Here is a 23,766-nt window from a genome sequence, read left to right on the forward strand (position 1 = left end):
AATAGAGTGAGACAGGCAAGCTGACACTGGGGTTCCGGCTCACTCAAAAGGAATATGTGCGTAGACGGAAGAGGCCAGCAGGACGTCCAACGATCGGCCGGTTTCTGCAATGCCGCTCGTCAGCTCACGCCCATCTTCGTCAGAATGACTCTCGAGTCCCTTTCACAGCCTCTTCCTAGGTATTCGGCTTGCTTCTAGTCTCTAGAGTCTACGCAGTACACCATGGCCCCCCTTTTTTGCAGTTCGCTGACGTCCAAGGTAACGTGAAGCAAAAAAAAAGCCAAGTCAAATTTCGGCTTCGATCCGCCTGCACAGCATCGGTTCCAAGACCCGGAAGCCTGCAAGCCAAGCCCAAGCATTCGAGGCCTCCGGCAAAGAGAAAGCAAATGATATTGAATCGTCCTCACCCAAGGTAATTAACGACCATTAATGACCCCATTCCCCTCCTGAATCTCCAAGACTTCTCAGCCATGCCAGCAAACGTAACCACCCACCCACTCGTCAACCCTCCTTCAACTCGAGAACCGTCTTGGCCTTCCATCTCTCGGTGGCTGCCCCCGGCTTAGCCTTGGGGTGGAGTGGGCAGGCTCCATTTATGACGCAGGGCTCAGCGCTCACTCACCACCCACTACGCCAGAGTGAAAGGAGCAACCACGGCCTTTTGCTCGATCGAGGCGTGCCCCAGCGATGGCAGGGCCAAGCGGCAAGCCTCGAGGTCTTTTTTTTTTTTTTTTTTCGGCCGGATACCCGTCCGCATGGAGCTAAACTGGGTGCTCCCGACTCCCGAGGGCCCCGACGCGAGACGACATTGATTCCTATTTCGAATACTTTTCTTCCAATGTTTAGGAGCATTACCCCATCGGCATCGTTAGACTACCTACCTACCTAATTAGTTCCCACCCCATTTTGTCATCCCAAGTGGTTTGACGTTTTCTACGGATACCTACTACATACCTATGTATGTGCTCGGCCCGTAGGCGATACAAATCACCGATCGATGGCCATCTAGCCGCCTCTGGCATGGCGCTTCATCGGTGTTCACGCTGTGGGATGCCGGTAGACGTAGGTGAGGTCAGGCTGTTTTGGTTCGCTCGCTGCGACTTGTGACGAGCGGCGCCACGGGCATTGAGTTGAGGCTGGTTGTCAATACCTACTGAGCGAGAGGTACCCTGGCTCTTAGTGAAGCTGTCCCTACCCTGATATCAATCATGCCTAGCTTATCTTGTCTTCTTGAGCCGTAGTCTGCAGTGACATAGGAGATAACCTTCTTTCGGTATATGCTGTCCTTTGTACGGTATTCCTCAAGACTTCTTTCCATCCTTCGACTATACTCCTGAGCACATTGCGTTGTTCGGGTCTGGAAGACGTCATGCTGGCCATGGGAATCACACCGCGGTCTGGTAAGACAACGTTTCGATCAAGTAGATCAAAGCCATGTGACACTATCAAGCACATGGCATGCTCATTTCCAAGACAAGCATAGCCATTGCGTCCTACCACAGAAACACAATGCGGTACTCTGCTAATACAGTATGCTCGAACTTGCACCATCGCTCGAACGACGTTCGTCTACTCTAAACATCGATTTATTTCCTTCCTCAACTCAAGAGACTTTATGGGGACCAGCGAACGTTGTAGAACGTTCAGTGCAATGGGTAGAAGTCTCAATATGAAGACCGATCATGAAGTCGATTCCGGTGTGTTAATCCATCAACTTCGGGGAGAAGTCTCGCATGGGAAAGACGCTTTAATATTGGCATTGACGGTTGATCAGGTAATCGATACTGAGGACTTTCTTGGTACTCGTCTTACTATTCCGACGAATGAAGGTCCCAGAGAGAGTAGCTCTATTCTAAGCCAGGAATCCGGCCCTTCTTCCACACACAGGACGAAACACATCATATTCTGTCATTCACTTACAACCTTCACAGCCCCATTCTCCTCACCGGACCGCTCCTCCTCCTCCTCTTCCCAGCCCCCATCATCTTCACACTCTCCGCCCAATCCCCCGTCCCGTTCCCCGGATCCGCGTCCGTCGCCTTCCTCTTACAAACGCTCCCCGCCCTAGCCTTCCCATTCGGCCCATCCACCGCCTCAAACTCCCTCTTACTCTTCAACCCGGTAACCATGGTCTTGGCCGCCTCCTCGAGCCACCCGTTCACAAAGTCCCCGTGGAAACACCGGCTCCCGCCGCACGCGAGCTCGATCGGCGGGTCCCCGCCCTTCCAGCCTTCGGGGATCGCTTTCTTGGTGTCGTAGCGTATACTAAAACGCAGCTGCGGCATCCTCTTCATCCCACCCGCACACGCCCCCGTCTTCTTGTCAGAGTATGCGGACTTAAGGGTAGTTTCGTCGACGCAGTCTGGGAACCAGAGGACCGCCTGTAACGAAGTCGAGCACGTGTTCTGCGGGAACTGGGAATGTTCTTTCCCGCCCGCGTCGAAGGCCTGGTTCTGGCAGAGCCAGGTCACGTCGGAACCGGGGATCAGGTCCGCTTCCGTCGAGGCCCTGGAGTTGCCCGCCACGACGGAGAAGTTGGGCGGAATGGGCACCTCGGCCGGGTCCTTGTCAAAGTTGTAATAGGCTACGAACGAGACCGGTTCGATGGGCGTTCGGGTTTCGCCTTGGACGTGGTAGAGGGTAGGGATCCCTAACGAAGGGGTGTAAGTCAAGATTGCTCTGCTACGAGACCAGAGTAGATGATCTCTTTCCAGTCGCATATAGCAGAGGGAGGGGTGGTGGAGAAAGAAGAATGAACATACAATATACAGAAAAATCATTCGGGTTCTGCGCCGTAGAACATCCCTCTTGCAACTCGGCCGTCGAGCTCATGTTCACCCTCACCGCGTCGCTGCCGAAGAAGCTGTGCATGTGGCTCTTGTACTGGCCCGGGATGACGATGGGATCGATGTTCTTGCGCATGAAGAAGTCGACTTTGGTGTTTGTAAAGGCTGCCACCGGAACTGCTGCTGCTGCTGCTGCTAAGAGCAGCGCGAGTCTGTCTGGTGACTTCATCTTTTTTCGTCTGTGTGTGTTGTGATGCAAGCGAATGTGTATGTAAATTGAGAAGACAAGAGACGGTCTATGAGAAGGTCAAATGAGGTGACGAAAGCGAGTGTAAATTGAAGGATCGTTCCTCTCTACCTCCTTCTGGGTATAGAAAAGAGCCCTGGCAGAACAAGAAGAGGAAGACCGGTGTGCGGAACGGCTGGTTTTCTTTCTTATCTCGAAATAACGAGCACATCAGACGAACTGCGAAGGCTACTCCTTTAAACCTCATGTCTAATCAATTTCGCTATCATTTACCTTTGGATACCCATGTATGAGTTAAACAACAAAGGCTCTCACAAACCTAAGTCACTACGATGGACATCCCGGTCCCGACAGTAAACACAGCGAGAGGGTGGATGGATGGATGGATGAGTTATGTGACCGGCGGGCCTTGGCATTGTTTGAACCATATCCCCGGGCCCCCTTCCCCAGCCCCGACGAAGTTTAAGTTTAATGTACATCAGATGCGCTCCCGTCGCTGTTAGATTTAAACATTTCTTGGCTTTAGTCTGTGAGATCTGGCTTGTAGACTGGCAATGTATGGTATACGGACACTCAAGTAGCGAGAGTCCGAACGATCTATCCTAGCCTGCGAGACCCCTGGGACTTGGGTGTTGATCTGGCACTTGGCGCATAGACCAAATGAAAGTCTAGAAATTCGCCGGACTAGGCGATGAGATTGTGGCATTGTCAAAACCTGAGCATACCGACCAGAGAGAAACACATCGGATTCGGTTGCGCTAGTCACTCGACTTGAATATGGTTCCTAACGACAGTAGACCACCAGCGTTAGAGTCAATAATTTGTATCCCATTGGCCATCACACGCTTAGGGTGTACCGCAGGCAGCCCCTTCTTCCACGTATATAAGGTGTGAGTGATGTCTGAACCTCGTCAGCACACCAGCCAGATAGCTTTACCTCCTAGTCTTTACTCTGCCCTTCACACAAGTCGGGGCTGTCCCGCTCTGGAGTCGGATAGCCTGCCTTTTGACAAGCGCAAACACCACTTGACGTTTACTGCAGCGATGGCCATTGAGCTTCACTTGAACACGATTCATAGTATGCATTATATCGAGCTGCAGAGACACTTTGGCACGTCAGGTCCGGCGGCTTTCTCACCCTAAAGAGGGCGAGGAATGTGGTCATTGCTTTAGAATGCTGTTGTACACTAGTACAGGTTTCAGTAGCGACTGTTCGTTTTGGCTGCCTCCCTCCATGACTTTGACGAACTCTTCTGTTTCCGTTGCTGGAGACGAATCCATCCACACCCCAAGATGTATGAACGTATCAAGTGAACCCGAATCCCTTGGTGTCTTTGAAGACGCCCAGAGGAAAGACTGTTTTGGTGAATGCCGGACTCCCTCCTTGCGTTACGCCTTTGCTTGCTTCTCATCGTTTCAAAAAGTCCCCAATCCAACATTTCATGTCAAGCAAATTACGAGTACAAAAGGCGACAAATAAGCCGCCATATTATGATGCAAATGTGGCCATGCATGGGAGGCCAAAGGCTCAGTCCTCAATGGCGTTCTCATCGACGGTCTTTGCTGGGCTGGTCATGCCTGCCTTGACATTGCCACGGGCCTTCTCCTGACTCTCGACGAACCGATCCCAGTGCATGGGATCAAGTGCTCGAAGTCCCTCACGGACCTGATCGCGGTCCTCGTTGAAGACGCGCATGATGCCCTTTTGTTCAACCTTTTGGGTCAAATCAGGCTCATCAATCTCTTCAATCATCTGGTGAAGCATAGCTGTGTGCTTGGGGTCGAGGCCCACTTCGAGTACACCACTCAGCAGACCATAGTACTCGGGCTTGATGATTCCAGACCGAATCTTGTGGCCGGCCCTGTGCATTCTGCCCTCTTCTTCGGCGAGTGCTTTCGAGGTATGCGACAACGTCGAATTCGTGCGCGGCAGACCAGGCCGGACCGATAAGCCGGTCTCGTCCTCGGCATCGGACGGAATACTGTGCTGATCAGGATCCTCCGTCGAGGATAGCGAAGTACCGAGTTGGTCACTCTGGCTGGGCAAGGTGGTCTCCGATGCCTCATCTGTGGACACACGAGTTTCAGGAAACTCATCTTCGAACCGCTTGATAATATTGGCAAGTGTGACGTCGAGGAACATCAACTTGCGCAGGTTGTGCTCATCTTCCTGCGGATTGACTCTAGCCTTGGACAGTGCTGGCTGCAGCCGCTGACGAATCTTGCGAGCGCTGGCCAGTAGATGCTTCGACATATCCTTGGCCTTTCCTGGAGGCAGCTTCGGTCGCGGGCTCGCAGGCACTGGGACGCCATCCTCGAAATCCCGGATGAACTCGCCAGATTGCCTTCTCGATTCATCTCCTCTATTCTTAAGACAGCAGGTGAGAGCCTTGACAACACCGGTGCCTCCAATAACATAGTCATCGTCAGGCGCGGACTCGTTGTCCGAGTCTTCTCTGAGAACGTCGTGGCCGACGAGATGTGCGAGCACATCGGGATAAGGTGGAATTGGACCGCCTGGCAACGAGTCCTGAGATTCGGCTAGGACTGTTGAAATGACCGCGCTTATGTCGCCGATGGGGAATCGCTCCATATTCCGCAAGCAGTAGGCGACCACTTGCTTGGCCAGAGCCTTGACAACCTCGCCGGAATTGTCGCTGGGTACATCGATGTCGACACACACAATAGTCTTGGAGACACGTGTAGCAGCAAGGAAGGATGCATAAAGCGCACAAGCTTCCTCCTGGGCATCCTCAGTCTTGGCATCTGCAAGTTTGACGAGCTCTGGATTCTCCAGGAAACTGATGTGGGCGAGCATTTTAGCCTCAGGGAGAATCTCGGCAAGCGCAATGGCTTGTTCGGATGTCATGGCGACATCAGCAAGGTGAACGCGCCGCAGTCCTTGTAGCTTTGGTAGATACCTAAATGTTGTCAGCTTCGTAACCTCGTCGAGTGAATCGGTATGACTTACTTGCGCAAGAGACCAATGGCACTGGGATCCGATTTGCACAGATCCCGGTTGTGAGAAAGGTCGATGAAGCGGAAGTCTTTGAGCTGAGCAAGCGCAGGGAAAATCTTGCACAGCGAGCCAGGCTTCAAGTTGCACTCAGCCAGACTGAGCGCCCACAAAGAGTCCTTTTCTGAAATTGCATTGGCAATGATGTCAGTCTGATCTCTAAGATCGTTGCCGCCCAAGTCTAGGCCCTCGCATCCGCTTGTGGAAAGATATCTGGCAACATGCCTGAGTCCCTTTTCGTCAATGTTGTTGTGAGCAAGACCAAGTCGCTTTACGCCACACTGAATGATACCGTCTATCACCACGCCGAGGTCATTCGAGTTGAGGTTAGTCTCTCCGAGGTTGAGTAGTTCCAATGTAGCGCCGCCCAGTCGTTCGCCAATGGCCTTGGCAAACAGGGTTGCGCATATGTTCTGGGGTTGCTCGTCATTGGAGTTATGTCTGAGCAAGTGGTGGCCATGCCCGTTTCCGTTTTGTGCCGGTTGAGTAGGACGGGGGAAGGATATCGTCGAGACGTCGAGGAACTTGAGCGTTCGGCAGAGGTAGATGAAGAGGAACATGTGCTTCCAACCCTCGGGTCCAATCTTGTTGTTCTTGAGGACGAGCCGTTCGACGAAGCCGCCCTGTGTAGTGAGACCATCTGCCTTGGCTTGCTTCCGCCTCTTCGAATCAGGCTTCTTCGCAGCCAGGAGACCGGCCAATATCACCCTGACGCCTTCATCTGTCAGGCCGCAGTTCTCCAAGATAACCTCCTTAACCGGCACAACCGCCAAGTAATCGCCTAGGGTGACCAAGTCAGGGAGCTGCATCCAGTAGCCCGTCAAATCCAACTTCTGCACCATTCCTATGTCGGCAGAGCAATTTGAAGGGCTGTTCAGTTGTTCGGTGATCTTCTTGAGAATGGGTGTCTCTCTCAATTGGCAACAACGGCGGTATATCCTCACTGGGTTTGTTGTGGGGGACGCTGTCGTCTTGGGCGTTGCGGCTGGGGTGCTTTCGCTGGAGGAATCGCTATCGTCGACGTGGATTTCCATGGGAATCGTGCCGTTAGCCTCAGCTTGTTTCCGCTTCTTCTCTTTCCTTGCTTTCCTCTCCTCTTCGCTCTTCTTCTTCTTCTCCTTCTTCTTGGTGTCTTTCTCTTTATCCGCGGATGCAGCGCTCACGCCGCTCGCGTCATCCTCCTTGGTTTTGGCCGAGTCCACCCCCTCCGTTTCTGGTTCTTTTGGCACGGTTTCACCCGTTGTATGGATGATGCCATCGCGCTCCTTTTGCTGTTCCAGACTTTTCGGGTTCTTCAGTGCCTCGCCCTCACCCTTCTCCGTCATCTTCTTCGTTTTTGACTTCTCGAGTGGCTTCTTGACGGGCATATCTGTATCGACGTACTTGGGCATCGGCGCAATTTCGACATCAACGCTGAATGCAACCCTCCGGAGTTTCGCCTGATGCAAGTCCGAAATCTGACAACGTTCACGATTGCGGTCAACGTTCAGAATCTTGCGCTCTACCAGGCCGTGTGTTCCTCTCGTTCCTTGTCCTAGGACACCGCCAGACGAAGACAGTCGGCGGAAGACTCCCAGAAAACCGGCCTGGCCGCGTCCGGGGGGTGCCGGGGTGTAAGGCTGGTCGCCATCGTTCTTGGCGGCGTGTGCGAGCACGGCGTTCTTTGCAGGAGTCACTTTCGGGGCAACCGGACCAGAGTCCTTTGGCGGCGTGCTTTGTGCTTGCTGGTTTGCCTGAGCAGTCTTGCTGTCTGGTGAAGAGGAAAACTTGGAAGAGATGTTGGAAAACCACGAATTCCGGCGGGTTGGCGGAGTACCGTTCGGCCCTGGTGATTTTTCGTTCGACGGACTTCTACCTAGAGGCGGTCTCGAGACTGGGATAGGTTTTGATCCTTCTGTTGTCGCTTTCGCAGTGTCGGTTGTGCCGTTGGTGTTCCCGTTGCCAACGGTTTGGCCGATGGTCGGAGAAGGGAGTGGTGATGACTCTTTGGGTGCGGACGTTGAGGATCGCCGTATGGGTAACGATTTCGGCGGTCTGTCTGTGAGGCGCATCTTGGATTAGCAGGGGAAGGATTTAGGGACTTGGGTAATTGAAGATAATGCGCGATGGAGAGATAGGAGAGAGAAGGTGAAGGGAAGTGACGGGCTCTTGGATATATCCACAGGCCAGGCACGAGAGACCCAAAGATGCGGTCGACAGTGGCAAGCGCTCGTAGGTCGACTTGGCTTGGGATGCGGGTGCAGGCAGGGCAGCGTTGGCGAGCGCGATATGAGTGGTGAGTGGGTGACTGGGGGTCCAGCGCAATAGCCAACTAGCTGCCCTGGAGAATGAGGTCAGATGGGACGTTTTGCATACCTTTCGGAGAGCCGCCGTGGGTCATCCAGCTAACATCTACTCCGTGAACCTGCTCCATAACGATTGTCGCAGAGATGCTGTGCAAGGGTAGAATACAGGTCAAGGACCAAAGAAGCCGCAAAAGGGCCCCAAAAGAATAGGCACGAAGTCGTCCAGGCAGGCGAAGAGGGGCGACGATGAGAGAGGAATGCTTGGCGGAGGAGGTGAAGAAGAAGGCGGTGGTTGTCACTTCTTCGTTTTTGGCGCAACAGAAAGGAATGGAATTGTTGCGCGCGCAGGTCGGGCAGAGGGTGATTTTTGGGTTGATTTCTAAGAGGAGGCGGAAGCGGGAGGTGGAGGGTACTTCGTAGTGTACTCGGAGGTTCGTTGATTATTAGCCCCGGTTCCTTGGACACCACCTTGGATCCTTCCGGTAAGTCGATTCGGAGCAAGAGCGGACAGAAGCTGCCTCGCTTTGCAATCGACGGTCCAGCTCTGGAAAAGCCGGGTTAGCTGGCGTGAAAGGGTGTGGTAGGGCGAGCGTGGGATGTTGGTCGAGGACTGGAGAGAAGGTACGAATAAGTCATGGGCTCGCGGTGGTCTTGGGTGATGGGAGGGACCAAGTACTTTGGGGGGAAGACTCGCAGGTTCGGAAACCTCACGTCAGGGTCCGGGTCCGGATGGGGAGGGGAGGGGAGGGAAGGAGGGGGAACGGCAGGTATTCGTAGCTACGTACTGCCGCTGCGGTAATGCCTTCCTCAGTTCCTACCCTTGGTACCTTCCATTGGGTTCGCAATAAAATCAGTGAGCGCAATCAGGAAGCAGCCAGAGAGTCCGTACCTTGCCGTAAGGTTCCTTGAAGGAAAGGCCGGACGTGGCAGCTTAGCGGGGGGTTCATTAACCTTTTTAGAGGCAAAGCATCTCGTCATTGGCAGGAGATGAGCGGCGCCATGGCCCAGGCTGGTTGGTTTTTGGAGACTTCACTTTCACCCGAGGGGCCACCCGGTCTTGGCTGGCCTGAGGTACCTACCCAAATACCTGGGCTACTCTGTAAAGGAAGTACCCCCCGTACAGGAGTCCAATGTCGTGCTTTCCCTCCGCCATTGCTGACTGTTGTCAAATTGTCACCACTTGTTCATCGCCAATGGAACAAGATGCAATGGTTTCCCGCCCTAAAGCACATTTATAATTGGCAATACAGACCCACGGAAAGCAAGAGAGGATAACCAGAGGAAAAGAAAAGAGGCTTTAACGGCATCCAAACACAAATCCAACTATCCCTGGCGACATATACCGTCCCTCACCTGCCGTCCTCCCAGTATCCTGGCCCGATGGGAAGTCCCGCGTCAACAACCTTCAGACGGACGGACATCTTATGCCGCAATCTTCCCCGGTATGTTTTTTCATGCAGCACTGACGGCCCTTGTTTTTTTTTTTTTTTTTTTGTCTTGAACCACCAATGTTCCTAGACTTCTTGCGTACCTTAATACTCCCGTCTTCCGCGGCTCGCTCCATCCCGGCCCCAAACTCCCTTCTCGTGGGCACTGCCAACTTGGGAGATCAGATCCCCGAGTAAGAACCTCGGCCCGCCATGTTGAGACGACCAGCACCGCAGCTAGGCTTGAGATGGGACATATGTGGTGGAAACATCGCACACGCACACTCAACTGTGACTGCGTACGGATACTGCGCCTGTCCGTGCCTCCTCACCGCACGCAGCAGGACCTGACACGGCCAGCCGCCAGACGCACCGGTATCGCGGTTTTCGTCCTCCGTGGATGGCACATAGCTTGGCTCCAGGACCCATGTACTTTACTACTGACTTCGTACTTGTAGGGGACCTCCGCCGCCCTACAGTCAGCAGGTGGCCAGTGGATTGCTTCAACTCTCTTCTGGTTGGATGCCACTGCCGGCCCTCTCCACTTGTCAGCGGGGATCATGAACGTCAGGAAAGCGAGAGAGAGCAACCTGGAACTCTCTCAGACTCTCACTCTCAGTCTCTCGAGACTCCCCGGCCCCCCCTCCGTGTGCTGCTAACTTGCCCCAGCTGAGTTGCCTTCATTTCGGCGCCAATCGCCTGGCATCCACGACAAGGCGACACTCACTGGTCACCACACACAGTCACACACAGCCTTCACTCTCCATTCGCAAGCGGACGAACAGCCCTGCATCTTTCTGCAACCCGCCACTAGAACCGCACACTACTGCAGAGTCACAGGCGGACGTGGGCTGGACGCAGATGGGGGCTCTTATTAATCGCGCGCCTCTTGACCACCGGACTGACCACACAGCTCACCCTTGGGGCGGCGGGCCTGCCAAGTCATTGACAGTTGAACGCTGGACTCTACAGTCTCTACGGAATAGGGTGACTGGGCTCGCTCAAGCATCCTGCACGTTGTCAAAACAAGCCGCCAAACGCCCGCGCACAAGCCAGACAGAGTTCACACTTGCCATTTGCAGTCATAACCTTTACATTTGGGTGCACTACTTAATTACCTGCTACCCCATTGTACACTACCGCGTAAGTACAGCGGCGTCGATTCAGGGTCCAGATGCTCTCTTTGATCTTGCAGTGATTTGGAAGAAAATGGGCCACCAGTCCACGAGCATAAGTACGGATACACAAGACGGGCCACTGTCGACCATGGAGTGACCGGCTGACCGCCCCATGAGCATCGCGAGATCACGGGGCCCTCACTCAACGGAGCTGCCGTTGGGGGACTCCCCTGCTTTAACATTCAGCGGTGTCCCTTCGTCTAAAAGGGGCAGACAAACGGACACCGCTACAACACCAGGGACTCTCACTCACCCACTCTCGAACGGAACCTTGCGTGGCGGCATATCGGAGCGGTTGTGGGCTCTTGTCTCCTTCTGCAGCAGCGTGCCATATTCCCCAGCGTACCATTCCTTTTTTATTTCAACCGGATGAAATGATGTGCTTCGGGTCTGGGACCCCAGGTGGGATTTCCGCCTCCCCCCATCCCGCCGCTATGCCCTCCGTTCATCCCGTAATTCCCGCGCGCGACGTGACGAAATGCGAATCTCGGCTCGTGTCTCTCATCGTTGACTTCCTCGAATCGGCGCATAGCTGCAGTGTGCCAGCATCTCCTAAGCTCTTCTCAAGTCCCTTGTTATTACCGAAGAGATCCAAATTGGATCTCATGGTGTCTCCTCAATTTTACCTATGTCGCCATACAAAGTTTTCGGACGCTTTGTGGGACCAGACGGGAATCGACCCATCTCTGCCTCGCAGCAGTAGCGGCATGATTACCTGGTCAAGGGGGAAAGCGAGGAGGCTGTGACCCATCTCTGATTCAACATCTCTCACGATGCTCTGTACGAAGACCCGTGCCGACATCATCGCGAGGTGTATGAAGCCAATGGCCCTTTGCGCTGTCCCGGAACCCTCCGGGACTCCAGAAGTTTTGCAGATGCCATCATCTCTTGATTCTCGTAAGAGATCGACACATTTCCCCAATGCCGTCTCGCATGATCTGATATCATTGGTGCTGCTATGCGGGGTCTCATGCCCTCCCTCTTTTTTTTTGTGCTTCACCACCACAGTGACCACACACGCCTGCCAAGCTGCGTCACCTTGCGGCCGACAGGTCCATCGCCTATCACGGAGCGCATCGAGTCCGACTAGCGAGCGATCAAGCATTTCCAATTGTGCCGCCGAGGCGCGAGACGGCACCGCATTTCAGCTGTGCCGTCCCCCACGCACGTTTCCGTTTTGACGTAGACCAGTATCGTTGTAATTGCAAGGAGACGAACAGTTGGTTACCTGCGCTTAGTAGAGGCTTGGCCAACTATCACTTCTCACGTTCCCTTCATTCGGACAAAACATTTCAATGGATGGTCAATAGCTTTTGACGTCTGGCATTTGGGATATTCTTATTGAATTCTCGAGGAGTCTTTTTTTGTGACTCCTCCCGTGACCATCATAATCCTCCTTCCGGATTTTTGTTTGCCTGATTAACGCCCGAAGAAGACTGAAGAAAAGTTGTCATGCCATAACGTCAAATGCCTTGCCCAGATGCCAAACCCCACCACGAATGAATTAAACCGCTTTGCTACTACAGAAAGGGAAGAATTTACTCGGCACGGTACGCAGCGATGCGCTCCTTGACCTTCTGCTCCTTCTCCTCCTTTGTGAGGCGCTTGGTCTTGTACTTCTTGGACTCGGCCTTCCACTCCTCCTTGGTCTTCTTGTTGCCGGACTCCTCCTTCTTCCAGGGGTCCTCACGGATGGCGGCGTGGGCCTCGGTGTAGAGCTCCTCAAGACCGTCAGCCTCGACGTCGTCGTCAATGTACTGCTGGAACTGGGACTTGTAGCGCTCCTCGTCGTCGTCGGCGAGGGTCTCCATGTACTCGGCGACGTGCTGGCCGAAGATGTAGTTCTTGAGGGTCTCGGCGTCGAGCTCCTTGGACTCGATGTCGTAACCGGGGAAGCGCTTCTCGGAGTGGGGGACGAGAATGCCACCGTCGGAGGCACCCTTCATGGCGCCGAAGACACGGGCACCGGTGGAGGTGCGGTGGAGACCGACGTCGAGGTTGGCCTTGAAGGGGCGGCGCTCGCCGTCGTCGGTCTCGGCGGCCTCGGTGAGGGTGAACTCACCGTCGGCCTCCTCGACACCAGTGAAGGTCTTGTCGAGGCCGAGCTTGGAGAGGGCACGGCGGGCGATCAGGAGACCGGTGGCGTAGGCGGCGGCCCAGTTGGTGAGGCCGTGGGTGATGCCGTAGGCGGGGAGCTCGTGAGCGTAGGCGGCGACGAAGACCTTGTCGCCGGTGAGCTCAGAGGTGACGATTTGCATGATGATGTCCCGGTTGGTGAAGCGGACCACAAGACGGTACTTGGGGGCACCGTACTTGTTCTTGGCCTGGGTGATCAGGCGCTTGCGGGCATAGTAGTCGGTCTTGCCGGATCTTCTACGCTTGTACTTGGTCTGGAAGCGACTGGAGTGGAAAGGTCAGCTAACTCTGATCTCGAAAACCTGTCATTGGGAATATTGAAAGTAATTGAAACTTACCTGTAGTACGCGCTGTTCTTCACCAACTTGTGGAAAGCCTGTGTACGAAAGATTCCGAGTCAGCAATTTGCGCTTCAGATATGGCCTGTTGACCCGAAGCATCTTGCGTTGACTCTCAATCCCATGAGACATTTCTGTCTGCTATTGGGGGCCATTTCTCATTTTCACCATTGCTGGCTAAAAAGAGGAGGTTTTTGTCGCAATTTGTCGTTCGGCCATTTTTCAGGCTTTTGACGAGCTGATGGTTGATGTATCAACTTACCATCTTGACGGTATATGAGCGGGCGGTTGGCTCAAATTGGTCGGTGTGGGTGGTTGTCGAAGGGGGTTGTCAAGAGAAAAAAAGTTCCAAGGCACAACTTCGCGATAATATTCCTCTGTGGGTTTTGGGGCAGCCCTAGATTGTGTGGCCCCACCTCTCCCCTCTCGATTGTCACTCCCAAAGCAGGTCGGGGACGAGTCACGTGGAGATTAGACTTTGGCCGGGGACGACATGGTCTGTGCTGAGCGGCTTACCTCATCTCGAGTGACCTCTCGATTCCTTCAGTGCCTTGGTGCTTTGGGCCGAGGTCCACTGGTACAATCCGCACCGAGGTGGGGGCTTTCCCCAGGTTTCGGCCCCCCAACCCATCGCTGCTCTCCACGACTTTCAACGCTGGCCCGAGTTGTGGGTTTACTACAACTACTTCGTAAGAACATAGATCTGCCGTTTCTCGGAGCCATGCAGTCTTTAGAAGAGTCTGATACCTTTCTGATTGATCACGTTCTCGAGGCTGTAGACGATATGACAGACTCCAAGCAGCCCAAGGTGCTCTTATTCGACATTGGTGGTGTGTGTGTAAGTAGCTCCCCATGATTTCTGTTACTGTTCGATGCTCATTGGCCTCCAATCCATGAATGTGTGATTATACATAATGCGTGCCACATTGTATACCAATTTCGGCCATTTTTTCTGACTTGACAAGGTCGTATCACCATTTCAATCCATCCTAGATTACGAGCTTAGTCTCGGTATCCCGCCAGGATGGGTGAATTACTCCATCTCCAAGACAAGTCCTACCGGCTTCTGGCACCGCCTTGAGACGGGCTCAATACCCATGGACCAGGCCTTCTTTGACGGCTTCACCAAGGACCTTCACGACCAAGGCCGCTGGGAGGCATTCTACGCCACTCGAAAAGCAAAGAACCCATCTCTTCCAAAGGAGACACCACCCCTACCTACCGTCGACGCCAAGTATCTCTTCAACACCATGATGGCCAACTCGATTCCCCCGGACCCGTGGATGTACCCGGCGCTGAAGAAGCTCAAGGCCAGTGGGAAGTATATCCTCGCCGCGCTGAGCAACACCGTCATCTTCCCCGAGGGTCACAAGCTGCATAGAAAAGACTTCATGGACGACCCCGTTCGCAGCTTGTTTGACGTGTTTGTCTCTTCGGCACATGCTGGTTTGAGAAAACCGGATCCAAAAATGTATCACCTCGCGCTGGAAAGGCTGAATGAGTACGCTGCCCAGAATGCGAGCTCTGAGAGAGGCCAGGCGCTCAAGTGGGGGGAGGGTATCAAGCCACAGGATATCGTGTTCCTGGACGACATTGGCGAGAACCTAAAGGAGGCGAAGAAGCAAGGATTCAACACTATCAAAGTCCATCTAGGAAGGGCCTACGAGGCGGTAGAAGAACTAGAGAAGGTCACTGGACTGGCATTAGAGGGCGACCATCCAAAGGTTCCGGTGAAGCCGAATCTGAAAGGTAGTGGTAAAGCGAAACTGTAGAGTCAGGTGCACAAGGAAAGGTTCCTATTAGAAGGTCGCATCTAGGTTCTTCGGGCTACATAGATATAAAGAGCGTCCACGTTGACGACTTGGCCGTCAACGGCAGCCTTTTTCCACTCTTCGTGAAATAGTGCTCTAGCCTGGTCCCTAAACTCTTCTGTCGGGAGACTGGTGACCAACGACGTGCTCGTGACATGCTCAAACTGCTCGTCAATCTGGTCCATGCCGTAATATGTGTCTCCTTGTCCGGAAATGTTATGCATGAGTTCGATCCTGTCCACTACATACCCTGCGCTCTCGAGAATCTTTGTGAAGGAGTTCTTGTCCGTGATCCAGGATCTGTTGCTAGGAAATCGTGACCGCAGGCGCTTAGCCGCCTTTTCCAGAATGAGTCCGATCTTGAAGTTATCCTCGTGCGTAATATCGATGACCACCCTGCCTCCCGGTTTCAGGAAGTTGCGCCACTTCGAAACAACACCTTCAGGGTCGTCAAAGAGAACAAAGGCGCTGGAGCACAAGATGGCATCGAAAGTTTGACCCTCCAGCTCCGGCAATGTCTCCAATTTTGTGGCATCGTGAAGGAACAGACGGATGTTTGCGCTCGGCTTGAGGCGCTCTTGCTTCTCTCTCGCCTTATTGAGCATGGCTTCGGTGACGTCGAGGCCGACGATCTCGCCCGTGTCGCCCACCTGGTCGGCAGCAGTGAATACCTCAAGGCCGGTGCCGCAAGCTAGAATCAAAACGCGTTCGCCCGGTTGGATATCGGCGACGGCCATGAAGCGCTTGGTCCAGTCGGGATGGAATGAGTTCTCATAATTGTCTGCCCGCGCGGTGTACATGCGCTGAGATGAGGTTGCCTGTGTCTCGGAGTCAAAGTCCATGTTGTTTGATTCTGCTCGTTCAATGTGTTTTGATCGTTTCAGGATATAAATTTGAAGAATATTATGATGAGTGCGGCATTGAGGCCTTAGATGATATAACGTCGGTGGCCAATTATCCTGAGTTAAGTCCTTAAAGTCCGGGCTTACCTACCCCGTCGGCAACACGATCCGATGATCTGCAAGCGCCGCAAACGCTTGTCTACTCCACGATGCACAAATATGTTGATCAAGGTGAGTCAGCAAAACTTACATGCTTAACTCCAACTAGTACCCAGAGTCGGGAACCTTCGGTCGTATACAAATGTCCGAATAGCTTCTTGTCAAATTCAAGGAAGCAGATTTTGCATACTCTTGTATCTAATTCAAGACAGGACGATCCACTGATTGTCTTGTTACTTAATAAAGAACCTAGAGCAGGAGCACCACAAAGAGCACAGCCCATTGATCGTGTAAAGGTACGGCAGGTTCTGCCAATGCAATGCACCGCCTAATTAGGATTGCGGAAGAACGTACCTACTCTGTCCTTCAGCCACCCCACTCCGATGCTTTTTACTCGATTCCTCGAGGGTAAATCCCTTTTTCCCTTTTCGTTTCAAATACCCTGCTTTACTCTTCAGTCTTGAGGGGAAAGAATAGCTTCTCCCTTACCATCATGATTATCTTATCGAACAAGCTCCTCCCATCCGGTCTTTCCCGTTCTAACATGTCAAGGACTGGTAATTCTTCGGTAGCCTGCAGAGATTCATGCGCGCAAGAACGACTTCCAGCTGTTAGGAAGAGAGGCCACGAAGCTGGCGGTCAGTCTCACCACCTAGCACCACGCGTTTGCGCAAGTTGGGTCTACTTGATGATGTAGTTTGCCGCTCCGCATGAATATTGTATTACTGCATGAACACCCTAGAACTACCCGAAGAAAGTCATAGAGGCTAGAATATGGTCATCCTTGGAAAATCTTTCGGTTCCTAACTTGTTTACACAATGAAGAGGCTGTTATATAAGTCAGAAGCGGCCATATCGTTTTCGCCACACACGTTGTCAGCGTGCCTGTTCCATCCCCTCCAGCTTACGGAGCTCGAGTGAATATTGCCCTGCATCTACGCTGTCAGTCAAATGAACCCAAACCGAGAGATGATATGTCCCCACACCTGTCGGTGAGTATGGGCCAACGTAGCCGTTTGCCCAGTAACTGCGAGGACTACGTAGTCTACCATGATGCAGCATCTTGATACGTTCAAGAGTGTTTACTTGTGAGCTCCCACGCCGCTAGAACACGATACTTCTAGAAGGCTTCTTTCCATTCATCTCGTCAATTTGAACAGTCTCATCCATTGATCCGTTCTTTCACACTCACATATGGCACCCCTCACGTTTTCAACTACACCAGGCCAGGATTATCAACCCTACGCTGGCATTGAGTCTGCCTGCCTCGCTTCCCTGGTCATCTGTTGTTTCGCAAGCGCAACTGCCTCAGCAGGCATCAAATACAGTTGATGGAGATTGCTTGGAATCCGATACTACGAGGCGCATGAGGCTATGAGCTTGCGCCAAAACTCCAAGCTCAGCCAATCAACAATGTGTCCAATTTTCATATCTTGTGTTCTGATCAGGGGGTCTTCTCATTCCTGAACATACTGGAGGATATAGAGACAATATGCGACTGAAGCTTTCTTACGATAGTGTAAGTGGTAGGTCTCATACTACGTTGTACTCTTTGTCGAAGCAACCTCACCGCCGTTGTAGATGTTTAGCATGATGCAGAAACATGTTCCAGCAGCTGCGACGGTCCGATACAGATCAATCTTAACTCTAGACGGCTCTTTTGGCCTTTCAAGTCATTCTCTAGAGCTTTCCATGACCTTACCCGTGGCTTCCCATGGCCAAGACGATGGCCAACAGTCTGGCGTGGCCGCCGTGCAAACGGTCAGTCAGTATGATGTATATCTCAGAGGGCCGCATTCCATCTCGATGATTTACAACAGCTTCTCTCCATGTATCTTCCCTAGGCAATGAGAAAGCAGTATCAATTTTACTTCTTGCTTCGTTATTATTCCACCTTATCTCACAAGCAACCATGGTCGTCGCAGCCAAGGCCAAATGGCTTAAAAACACAACCGAGCTCCAAACCTGCCTTGGAGTCAACTTCAAATCCTGCTTCAACTGCCAGGGCCACTCCGCCACAAAGTCTTCCTGCGGCAACGCGGTCAGCAAAGCCTCGCGATCCGAGATGCCGTTTGTGATGCTCGACATTATTAACTGCGGCAACCTGGCGTCTGCGTCTGTCCACCTCGAGCAACTCGCCAGTCTTGCCTTGTGCAAGAGATCTCACCAGTCACAGGCTGGAGAGATGGCTACGCAGTGGAAGGCTCGGATCCGGCCATACCTTGAGGTCGGCAACGATGATGGCGTCGCTGAGGAAAATGATGCCAAGACATCTCCTGTCAGACCACAGCGTACCGCCATGATCACGCCCCCTTCCGCTCCCATCGTCAACAAAAGGGACGTCCGGCAGCCGGTATCTACGCGATCATCACAGCGCACTGCGGCGCCGCCTCCTCCAGTCACACCGAGACGAGCCACGCGAGCCCCGAGAGGCTCCGCCTCGTCTACCGCCGTCCTCATTGAAGAGGATCTTGGAGATGATTCCGAAGAAGACGATTCCGACGGAGAAAATTCTGGAGAGGACTCTGAAGAGGAGGAGAAATATTTTGAGCCCGAGCCGGTTCGCAGCCAAACCAGCCGCGCCCGGGCCCCGGCTCCATCGGTCAAGTGGGAACCCAACGGCAAGGCTGGCTTACCTTACCCGTACCCAAGCCAGAAGGAGGGTCGAGAGAACCTCGAGTACAAGCTGGCCAAGGCCCAGGCGGAACTGGCGATGTATGAAGCGTGGGCCAGACTTCAAAAGTTTGAGTAGGTAGGGGTAGGGGGTACTACATTGCAGTGATCAGAAGTTGGATGAGCTGGATGATTTAGATTTGACTGATTTGAGATTGTTTGGGAGGCATTTGTTTCAATGGGCAGTAGATAATGAGCAAGGGTGTTCATAGATTGATGGGGACCTGTTAGTTTTTCTTTCATGGGGTTCAGGGGGAGAGGATTCGGATAGAGCAGCGCAGATACAAACATCAACCAGCGGGAAAAAGACAGTACCAATACTTTATGTTAATTTTAATTATAGTTACATTGTTCTCATTACTCCAGCGCTTGGTTCCAAGGCTCCCACGTCTGCTTATCATAACTCGCCATACACTTCACCTTCTCAGGCGGATCAGCCTTCCACTCCACCCTGAAGTCTTGCACCTCGTCCTCGCCTCCTACCCACTGACTGGTATACCCCTTTGCCGCCTTAATCTTCCTCCCAGCCTCGTCACTGTACTCTAAGTTGACGCTCGGCACCACCGCAATCTTACCGAACCCGGCATTCCACAGATCCTTACAGAAAAGCTGCGGCTCGCCCTGGAAACACTCCCCCGGCCCGGGCCCCCGAAAACTAACAAGCCGATCCAGCAACGGCCTCGCCGTCATCGCAACGGCCCCATTCCAGCACGAAAAGACCTGCAGCGGCTTGTGGTCGAAGAAGCGCCGGCGCGAGGTATCCTCGTTCCAGAAGATGTTCCACGCAGAGTTCCAGTTGCCGTCAGCCGGGATCTCGAAAAAGGAATCACCCGCAATGGTGCGGCTGATCCACACGTCGTAAAAGGTCGGATCGGGGCCGACGTAGGTCCAGTCGAAGCCGCACGTCATGTCGGCGCCCAGGTATAAGCGTTGGTGCGCGAGTTCGAGAATGTCTTCTAGGCAAATAGCCACGTCGTTGAGGAAGAGAACTACTGCGTCGGCGGCGTACTTGCCTGGCCCGCCGGAGACGAGGGGCGCGAGAGCCATGTTGCGCAGCTCGGCAAGTTTGGGGATGCGGTCGCCCGCGCCGGGGTCGAGGTCGCTGCGGGAGAAGTGATACTCTGTGCCGAGTTTTTCGATTTCCGGACGGAGGAGGTGGAGGATCTCGTAGGTGCCGTCGCCCGAGTTACCCTCCACTATCGAGAGGACACAGTTCTCCGGGCCCAAGAAGTGGAGGGCCTCCACGATGGAGCCTAGGAGTCGCGGGAGTAGGTCGGCCTTCTCACGGATGTTGAGGGCGATGAAGAATTTGGGTTTCTTGAGTGTGGTGCCTGGCTTAAGGTACTGGTAGCGTGAAATGTCGGGGCGAGGGCAGTCCAGCCTGGGCAGAGATTTGTCGTCTGGGTCGAGGATCGAGGCGATGTAGAGCGGTGCGTTTTTGAGGTGCTCCGGGTTGGCGTCCGGCACTGTGGAGCTGGCGCCGCCGCCAACATCTGGGGATGGCACCGGCGGTGGTGTCGGCGTCGGGGTAGAAATCGGGGGTAGTGGCGTATGCGACGGCGCGATCGCCAGCGATGTTACGGCGGTGTTCGTCTGATTTTCTCCATCGTGTGGAGCTGCTCCGTGCGCTGCTTCGGTCGGGTTTGGCTTTCCTGAGTCAAATGTTAGTTCAATTGATCCTTCTTTCGACGTCAAGTTCGACAACGGCACTATCAAGGTGGATTTGTGCGGTGAGGAGAGCGTACGGAATGGCTTGTACGCGATGTCAAAATATGCGCGCCCCGAGAAAAGATCATATGCGACGAGCAAGCTGATGAGCAACAGGCACACTACGCCGGCCTGTGCGATAGTGCTGTGTATCCTTTTCGCCATGATTTGCTCATGAAGGATCGAGCATTATCATCGTGGTCCAGGGAAGGGGCCAGAGGTTGTAGAAAATGAGGAAGGAAATGAACAGAAAAGAAAAGGAGAAAGAAAGTGAAATCAGCCTCGAGTATGACAGAATGGATGTACAGGCAAACGCGCCTCTTCCGATCGAGGAGTGTGACCGGGGTCGTTCGTTTCTTTGGGGGCGACCAACAGTTGAACACAGCTCAGGTGGATGTTGGAAGCAAACGAGCCCTTGTTCGTCCTCTCTTGCCAATGCCATTGCGGACCACTAATTACCCCAGGTAGACGCGCGCCCGCCTGCCCTGTTGGACGGTCGACATCCGTGTAGTCCGTTGGTCGAGGGGTGGAGAGAGAGAGAGGCACAGCAGGTGTCTAAGAGATTCTGAGCACATCGTCCCCCCGGAAGAAGAAATCAGGAGCAAGGGACCTAAGGCGTTCACTCGTGGGCGCTTAACTGCACGATTCGCAATCGCAGTCTGGTTGGTTCGCTGCACCAAGATGGACCCGCAGCCAAGGCCGTTTCCCATGCTTTTCTGGACTTCGTCGTGTTGGTTCTAACATGTTGGTTTTATACATAATGTTGCCCATCTTCCTGGCCTGGTCTCACGGTTTCACCTCGAGGCTGGCGCACAAACCCCCCATTGTGTCGTTCCCTCCTTCGCCCGACCACCTCACCGCTGTGATGTGCACAGGAAGTTGCCTCCTCAGTCACCACGCAGCATGGCCTCCCGGTGGTATTAGAGGCGCTCAGGATCTGACAACCTCACAGTGATTCGTCAAAAGGAAATGAGATAACCAGGGTGTTACCATACTGTCGGGACAAAAGCAGGGCCAGAAGTTCACAACAACCTCGTTTCGAATCCCCTCGCCTGTTTGCAGGGCCAGGTCAGTCCTCGAATTGAGTCAATGGCCGTGGAGGAAAAACGCCACAATAATGTTGGCCGAAGAAGGATCGTGTCGAGTACGGTACCCGGGCATGCGTTGTCCATGGCCTTGGTTTGAGGACTTGAGAAGGCCGGATCTCTTCGGTTTTGGGCGGCTTGCTGCATACATAGTCCAGTCGCCTGCCTTTTCGCCCCCTTTCTCTATCTAGCATGTTTTGATGTCTTTCTTGTTCTGCAGACTGTAGATCTTTCTCTGTTGATTTTCGTTGTACGACTTTACGATAATTATTGTTCCTTACGGGCTCTCGCTCACTACACTTTACGATAATCTCTAGTCACACGATATCCTTCTCATGCTGTTATAGCAACATCTCAGTTCACTCCAGAATTCTAGCAGGGCTCGTCTTACCTACGTCTTCTGCTTTGCCTAGAGAAAGACGAGAAATAGAAAGAGCAAGAGAGATCCTCGTGATAGTCCATCAAGAACTACAAACATAAGATACCTGCTGTATTTACAACGTTGTCTTGCCGAAGAACTCGGAAACATCTCAGCACAACTCACCCAACATGCCCCGAGCTCTTCTCCTTTTCCTCCTCCTGTTTGCTCTAGGACTAGATGGCGTCTCAGCAATCAACCTCCGATACGCGCCCCTCGCACCGCCAAAACCAACAAAAGCCCCCTCGCGCAACGGCACAAACATCTCGAACGACGACCTCAAAAGACGACAAGCCGTCTCCGTGACCTCCGTGTGCGGATACTACAACGGCGACCCAGAAAAGGCAAGGACGGCTGATCCGGGTTTCGGCTGCCGGCTCGATATCGACCGCGGCCTCTGGGGCTTCTGTCCCACGACCGTCATCTCTGCCAAAGACTGCGGACTGGCCGGCAACTGCGTCGACTCGCAAAACTGCAAATCCGGCTGCGGAAAGACGGGCATCGCAGGCCTGACGACTTTCACCTGGTGAGTTTCCTCCGTGTCCCCCTGCTTCTCTCTCCGCGTTTTGTAGAAACGGACCAAGAGAAGGGGAAAGGCTCACAGAGATGAACCATAGTGCAACAGATAGATTCTGCTCCACCGTTATCCTCGAAGGGGGCTTCGAAGGAGGCTTCTCCTACATTGCCTGCGGCAACGTACCGACAATAGAAACGTTGTTCAAAGAAGCCATCACCACCACTGAGACACCCACGTCTATCATCGCGACTACTGTACGCATCATACCCACAGACGCCACCACAATACAATCAACCACATTGACTTCTTCGTTGACATCCTCTCCTACCTCAACCACATCGTCGGGCGTATCTTCGTCCGCAACCCAGCCCACCTCGCCAGCGAGCCAGACGACCTCCCCCATAGACGGAAACAAGTCATCATCCGACGGCTCAAGCAACACGGGCGCCATCGTCGGCGGCGTCGTCGGCGGTGTCGCCATCATCTGCGTTACAGTTGTCGTTGCAATCTACATTATGCGACGTAACAAGCGCACCACAGAGGAAGAATCTCAGGAGAAAAAGCGGGGGAGCCGCTTCAGGTCGTGGGGACGGTCGTCCTCGAAACCTCCCAATTATGAACAGAGCGAAGCTGTTCGGACAGATGCACAAGGATTCGACTCTGGACAGAATAAAATGTACGCCGGGTGGGGTCCGTCTGAAGTATATGGATCAGAGCCACGAAGGGATCCCACGGCGGCCCCCGTTGAGTTGCCGGGCGCTTCCCCTGTAGAGCTTCCGAGCCGGAGAGGTTGATCAATCGTAATGACTGAACATGACTAGAGATGACCGACGGTGCTAACACAGCCCTGAAGACGAGAGGAAATGTGGAGGGCTAAAGAGGGAAGGTGATGATCGCCTATAAACTATTACATACTATTTTCGAGCAATGATTTCAAGTTCATGTGAGAAACCGTGGCCAATAAAGTACCCCAGGCAACTATTTCATCGGTACGCATGGTACCGCCGGCGGCCATCAACGTAATTTGTAAACGATTTTGTGTATTCTTAGGTGCTAAACGATAACACGTAGCCATGCTATGAGTAGACGAGGTTTTCGCTGATTCATGATCATATCCTTTTTGAGATCTCAACCAATCCAT

The 23,766-nt window shown here is 53.4% G+C and overlaps 8 protein-coding genes across 8 annotated transcripts; 3 read left to right on the top strand and 5 right to left on the bottom strand.

Moving 5' to 3' along the window:
* Window positions 1-454: 454 nt before the first annotated feature.
* Window positions 455-3,015, bottom strand: HER10_EVM0000115 (uncharacterized protein; the record flags this gene model as incomplete). Its single annotated transcript, XM_035469910.1, has 3 exons — window positions 455-873; window positions 2,197-2,650; window positions 2,763-3,015. 3 exons carry the CDS (start codon window positions 3,013-3,015, stop codon window positions 852-854), a joined length of 729 nt encoding a protein of 242 aa, XP_035337889.1. The 3' UTR covers window positions 455-851.
* Window positions 3,016-3,472: 457 nt separating this feature from the next.
* HER10_EVM0001914 (cell wall biogenesis protein Mhp1) lies at window positions 3,473-9,232 on the bottom strand. Its single transcript, XM_035471646.1, has 3 exons — window positions 8,405-9,232; window positions 6,005-8,087; window positions 3,473-5,954 (listed from the first exon to the last, which is right to left on the bottom strand). The coding sequence occupies exons 1-3, from the start codon at window positions 8,460-8,462 to the stop codon at window positions 4,562-4,564; spliced, it is 3,534 nt and encodes a 1,177-aa protein (XP_035338026.1). The 5' UTR covers window positions 8,463-9,232; the 3' UTR covers window positions 3,473-4,561.
* Window positions 9,233-12,056: 2,824 nt separating this feature from the next.
* On the bottom strand, window positions 12,057-13,789 carry HER10_EVM0012623 (60S ribosomal protein L5). The gene is made up of 3 exons (XM_035482016.1): window positions 13,676-13,789; window positions 13,414-13,451; window positions 12,057-13,339 (listed from the first exon to the last, which is right to left on the bottom strand). Exons 1-3 carry the CDS (start codon window positions 13,676-13,678, stop codon window positions 12,478-12,480), a joined length of 903 nt encoding a protein of 300 aa, XP_035339025.1. The 5' UTR covers window positions 13,679-13,789; the 3' UTR covers window positions 12,057-12,477.
* An 83-nt stretch (window positions 13,790-13,872) lies between these two features.
* On the top strand, window positions 13,873-15,185 carry HER10_EVM0009337 (haloacid dehalogenase-like hydrolase; the record flags this gene model as incomplete). Its single annotated transcript, XM_035478827.1, has 2 exons — window positions 13,873-14,251; window positions 14,379-15,185. The coding sequence occupies exons 1-2, from the start codon at window positions 13,907-13,909 to the stop codon at window positions 15,183-15,185; spliced, it is 1,152 nt and encodes a 383-aa protein (XP_035338732.1). The 5' UTR covers window positions 13,873-13,906.
* Window positions 15,186-15,226: 41 nt separating this feature from the next.
* On the bottom strand, window positions 15,227-16,158 carry HER10_EVM0006916 (methyltransferase; the record flags this gene model as incomplete). Its single annotated transcript, XM_035476488.1, has 1 exon — window positions 15,227-16,158. The coding sequence occupies exon 1, from the start codon at window positions 16,064-16,066 to the stop codon at window positions 15,227-15,229; it is 840 nt and encodes a 279-aa protein (XP_035338508.1). The 5' UTR covers window positions 16,067-16,158.
* Window positions 16,159-18,137: 1,979 nt separating this feature from the next.
* Window positions 18,138-18,977, top strand: HER10_EVM0007429 (uncharacterized protein; the record flags this gene model as incomplete). Its single annotated transcript, XM_035476985.1, has 2 exons — window positions 18,138-18,578; window positions 18,600-18,977. 2 exons carry the CDS (start codon window positions 18,138-18,140, stop codon window positions 18,975-18,977), a joined length of 819 nt encoding a protein of 272 aa, XP_035338558.1.
* Window positions 18,978-19,255: 278 nt separating this feature from the next.
* On the bottom strand, window positions 19,256-21,124 carry HER10_EVM0007820 (alpha-1,3-mannosyltransferase CMT1; the record flags this gene model as incomplete). Its single annotated transcript, XM_035477364.1, has 2 exons — window positions 20,644-21,124; window positions 19,256-20,550 (listed from the first exon to the last, which is right to left on the bottom strand). The coding sequence occupies exons 1-2, from the start codon at window positions 20,768-20,770 to the stop codon at window positions 19,256-19,258; spliced, it is 1,422 nt and encodes a 473-aa protein (XP_035338598.1). The 5' UTR covers window positions 20,771-21,124.
* A 266-nt stretch (window positions 21,125-21,390) lies between these two features.
* Window positions 21,391-23,419, top strand: HER10_EVM0011311 (uncharacterized protein; the record flags this gene model as incomplete). The annotated part of the gene is made up of 2 exons (XM_035480746.1): window positions 21,391-22,634; window positions 22,726-23,419. Exons 1-2 carry the CDS (start codon window positions 22,240-22,242, stop codon window positions 23,417-23,419), a joined length of 1,089 nt encoding a protein of 362 aa, XP_035338907.1. The 5' UTR covers window positions 21,391-22,239.
* Window positions 23,420-23,766: the final 347 nt, after the last annotated feature.

The sequence above is a fragment of the Colletotrichum scovillei genome (genome assembly GCF_011075155.1).
Source record: "Colletotrichum scovillei strain TJNH1 chromosome Unknown Contig00001, whole genome shotgun sequence".
Classification (NCBI taxonomy): Eukaryota; Fungi; Ascomycota; class Sordariomycetes; order Glomerellales; family Glomerellaceae; genus Colletotrichum; species Colletotrichum scovillei.

Excerpts from the sequence above, each read along its gene's own strand:
- HER10_EVM0001914 (XM_035471646.1), bottom strand. The coding sequence starts at position 8,462 with ATGGAGCAGGTTCACGGAGTAGATGTTAGCTGGATGACCCACGGCGGC. Across the intron at positions 8,088-8,404 it reads CCACGGCGGCTCTCCGAAAG|ACAGACCGCCGAAATCGTTA; the intron begins GTATGCAAAACG and ends TGCGCCTCACAG. Across the intron at positions 5,955-6,004 it reads GCCATTGGTCTCTTGCGCAA|GTATCTACCAAAGCTACAAG; the intron begins GTAAGTCATACC and ends GACAACATTTAG.
- HER10_EVM0012623 (XM_035482016.1), bottom strand. Across the intron at positions 13,340-13,413 it reads AAGAACAGCGCGTACTACAG|TCGCTTCCAGACCAAGTACA; the intron begins GTAAGTTTCAAT and ends TTTCCACTCCAG.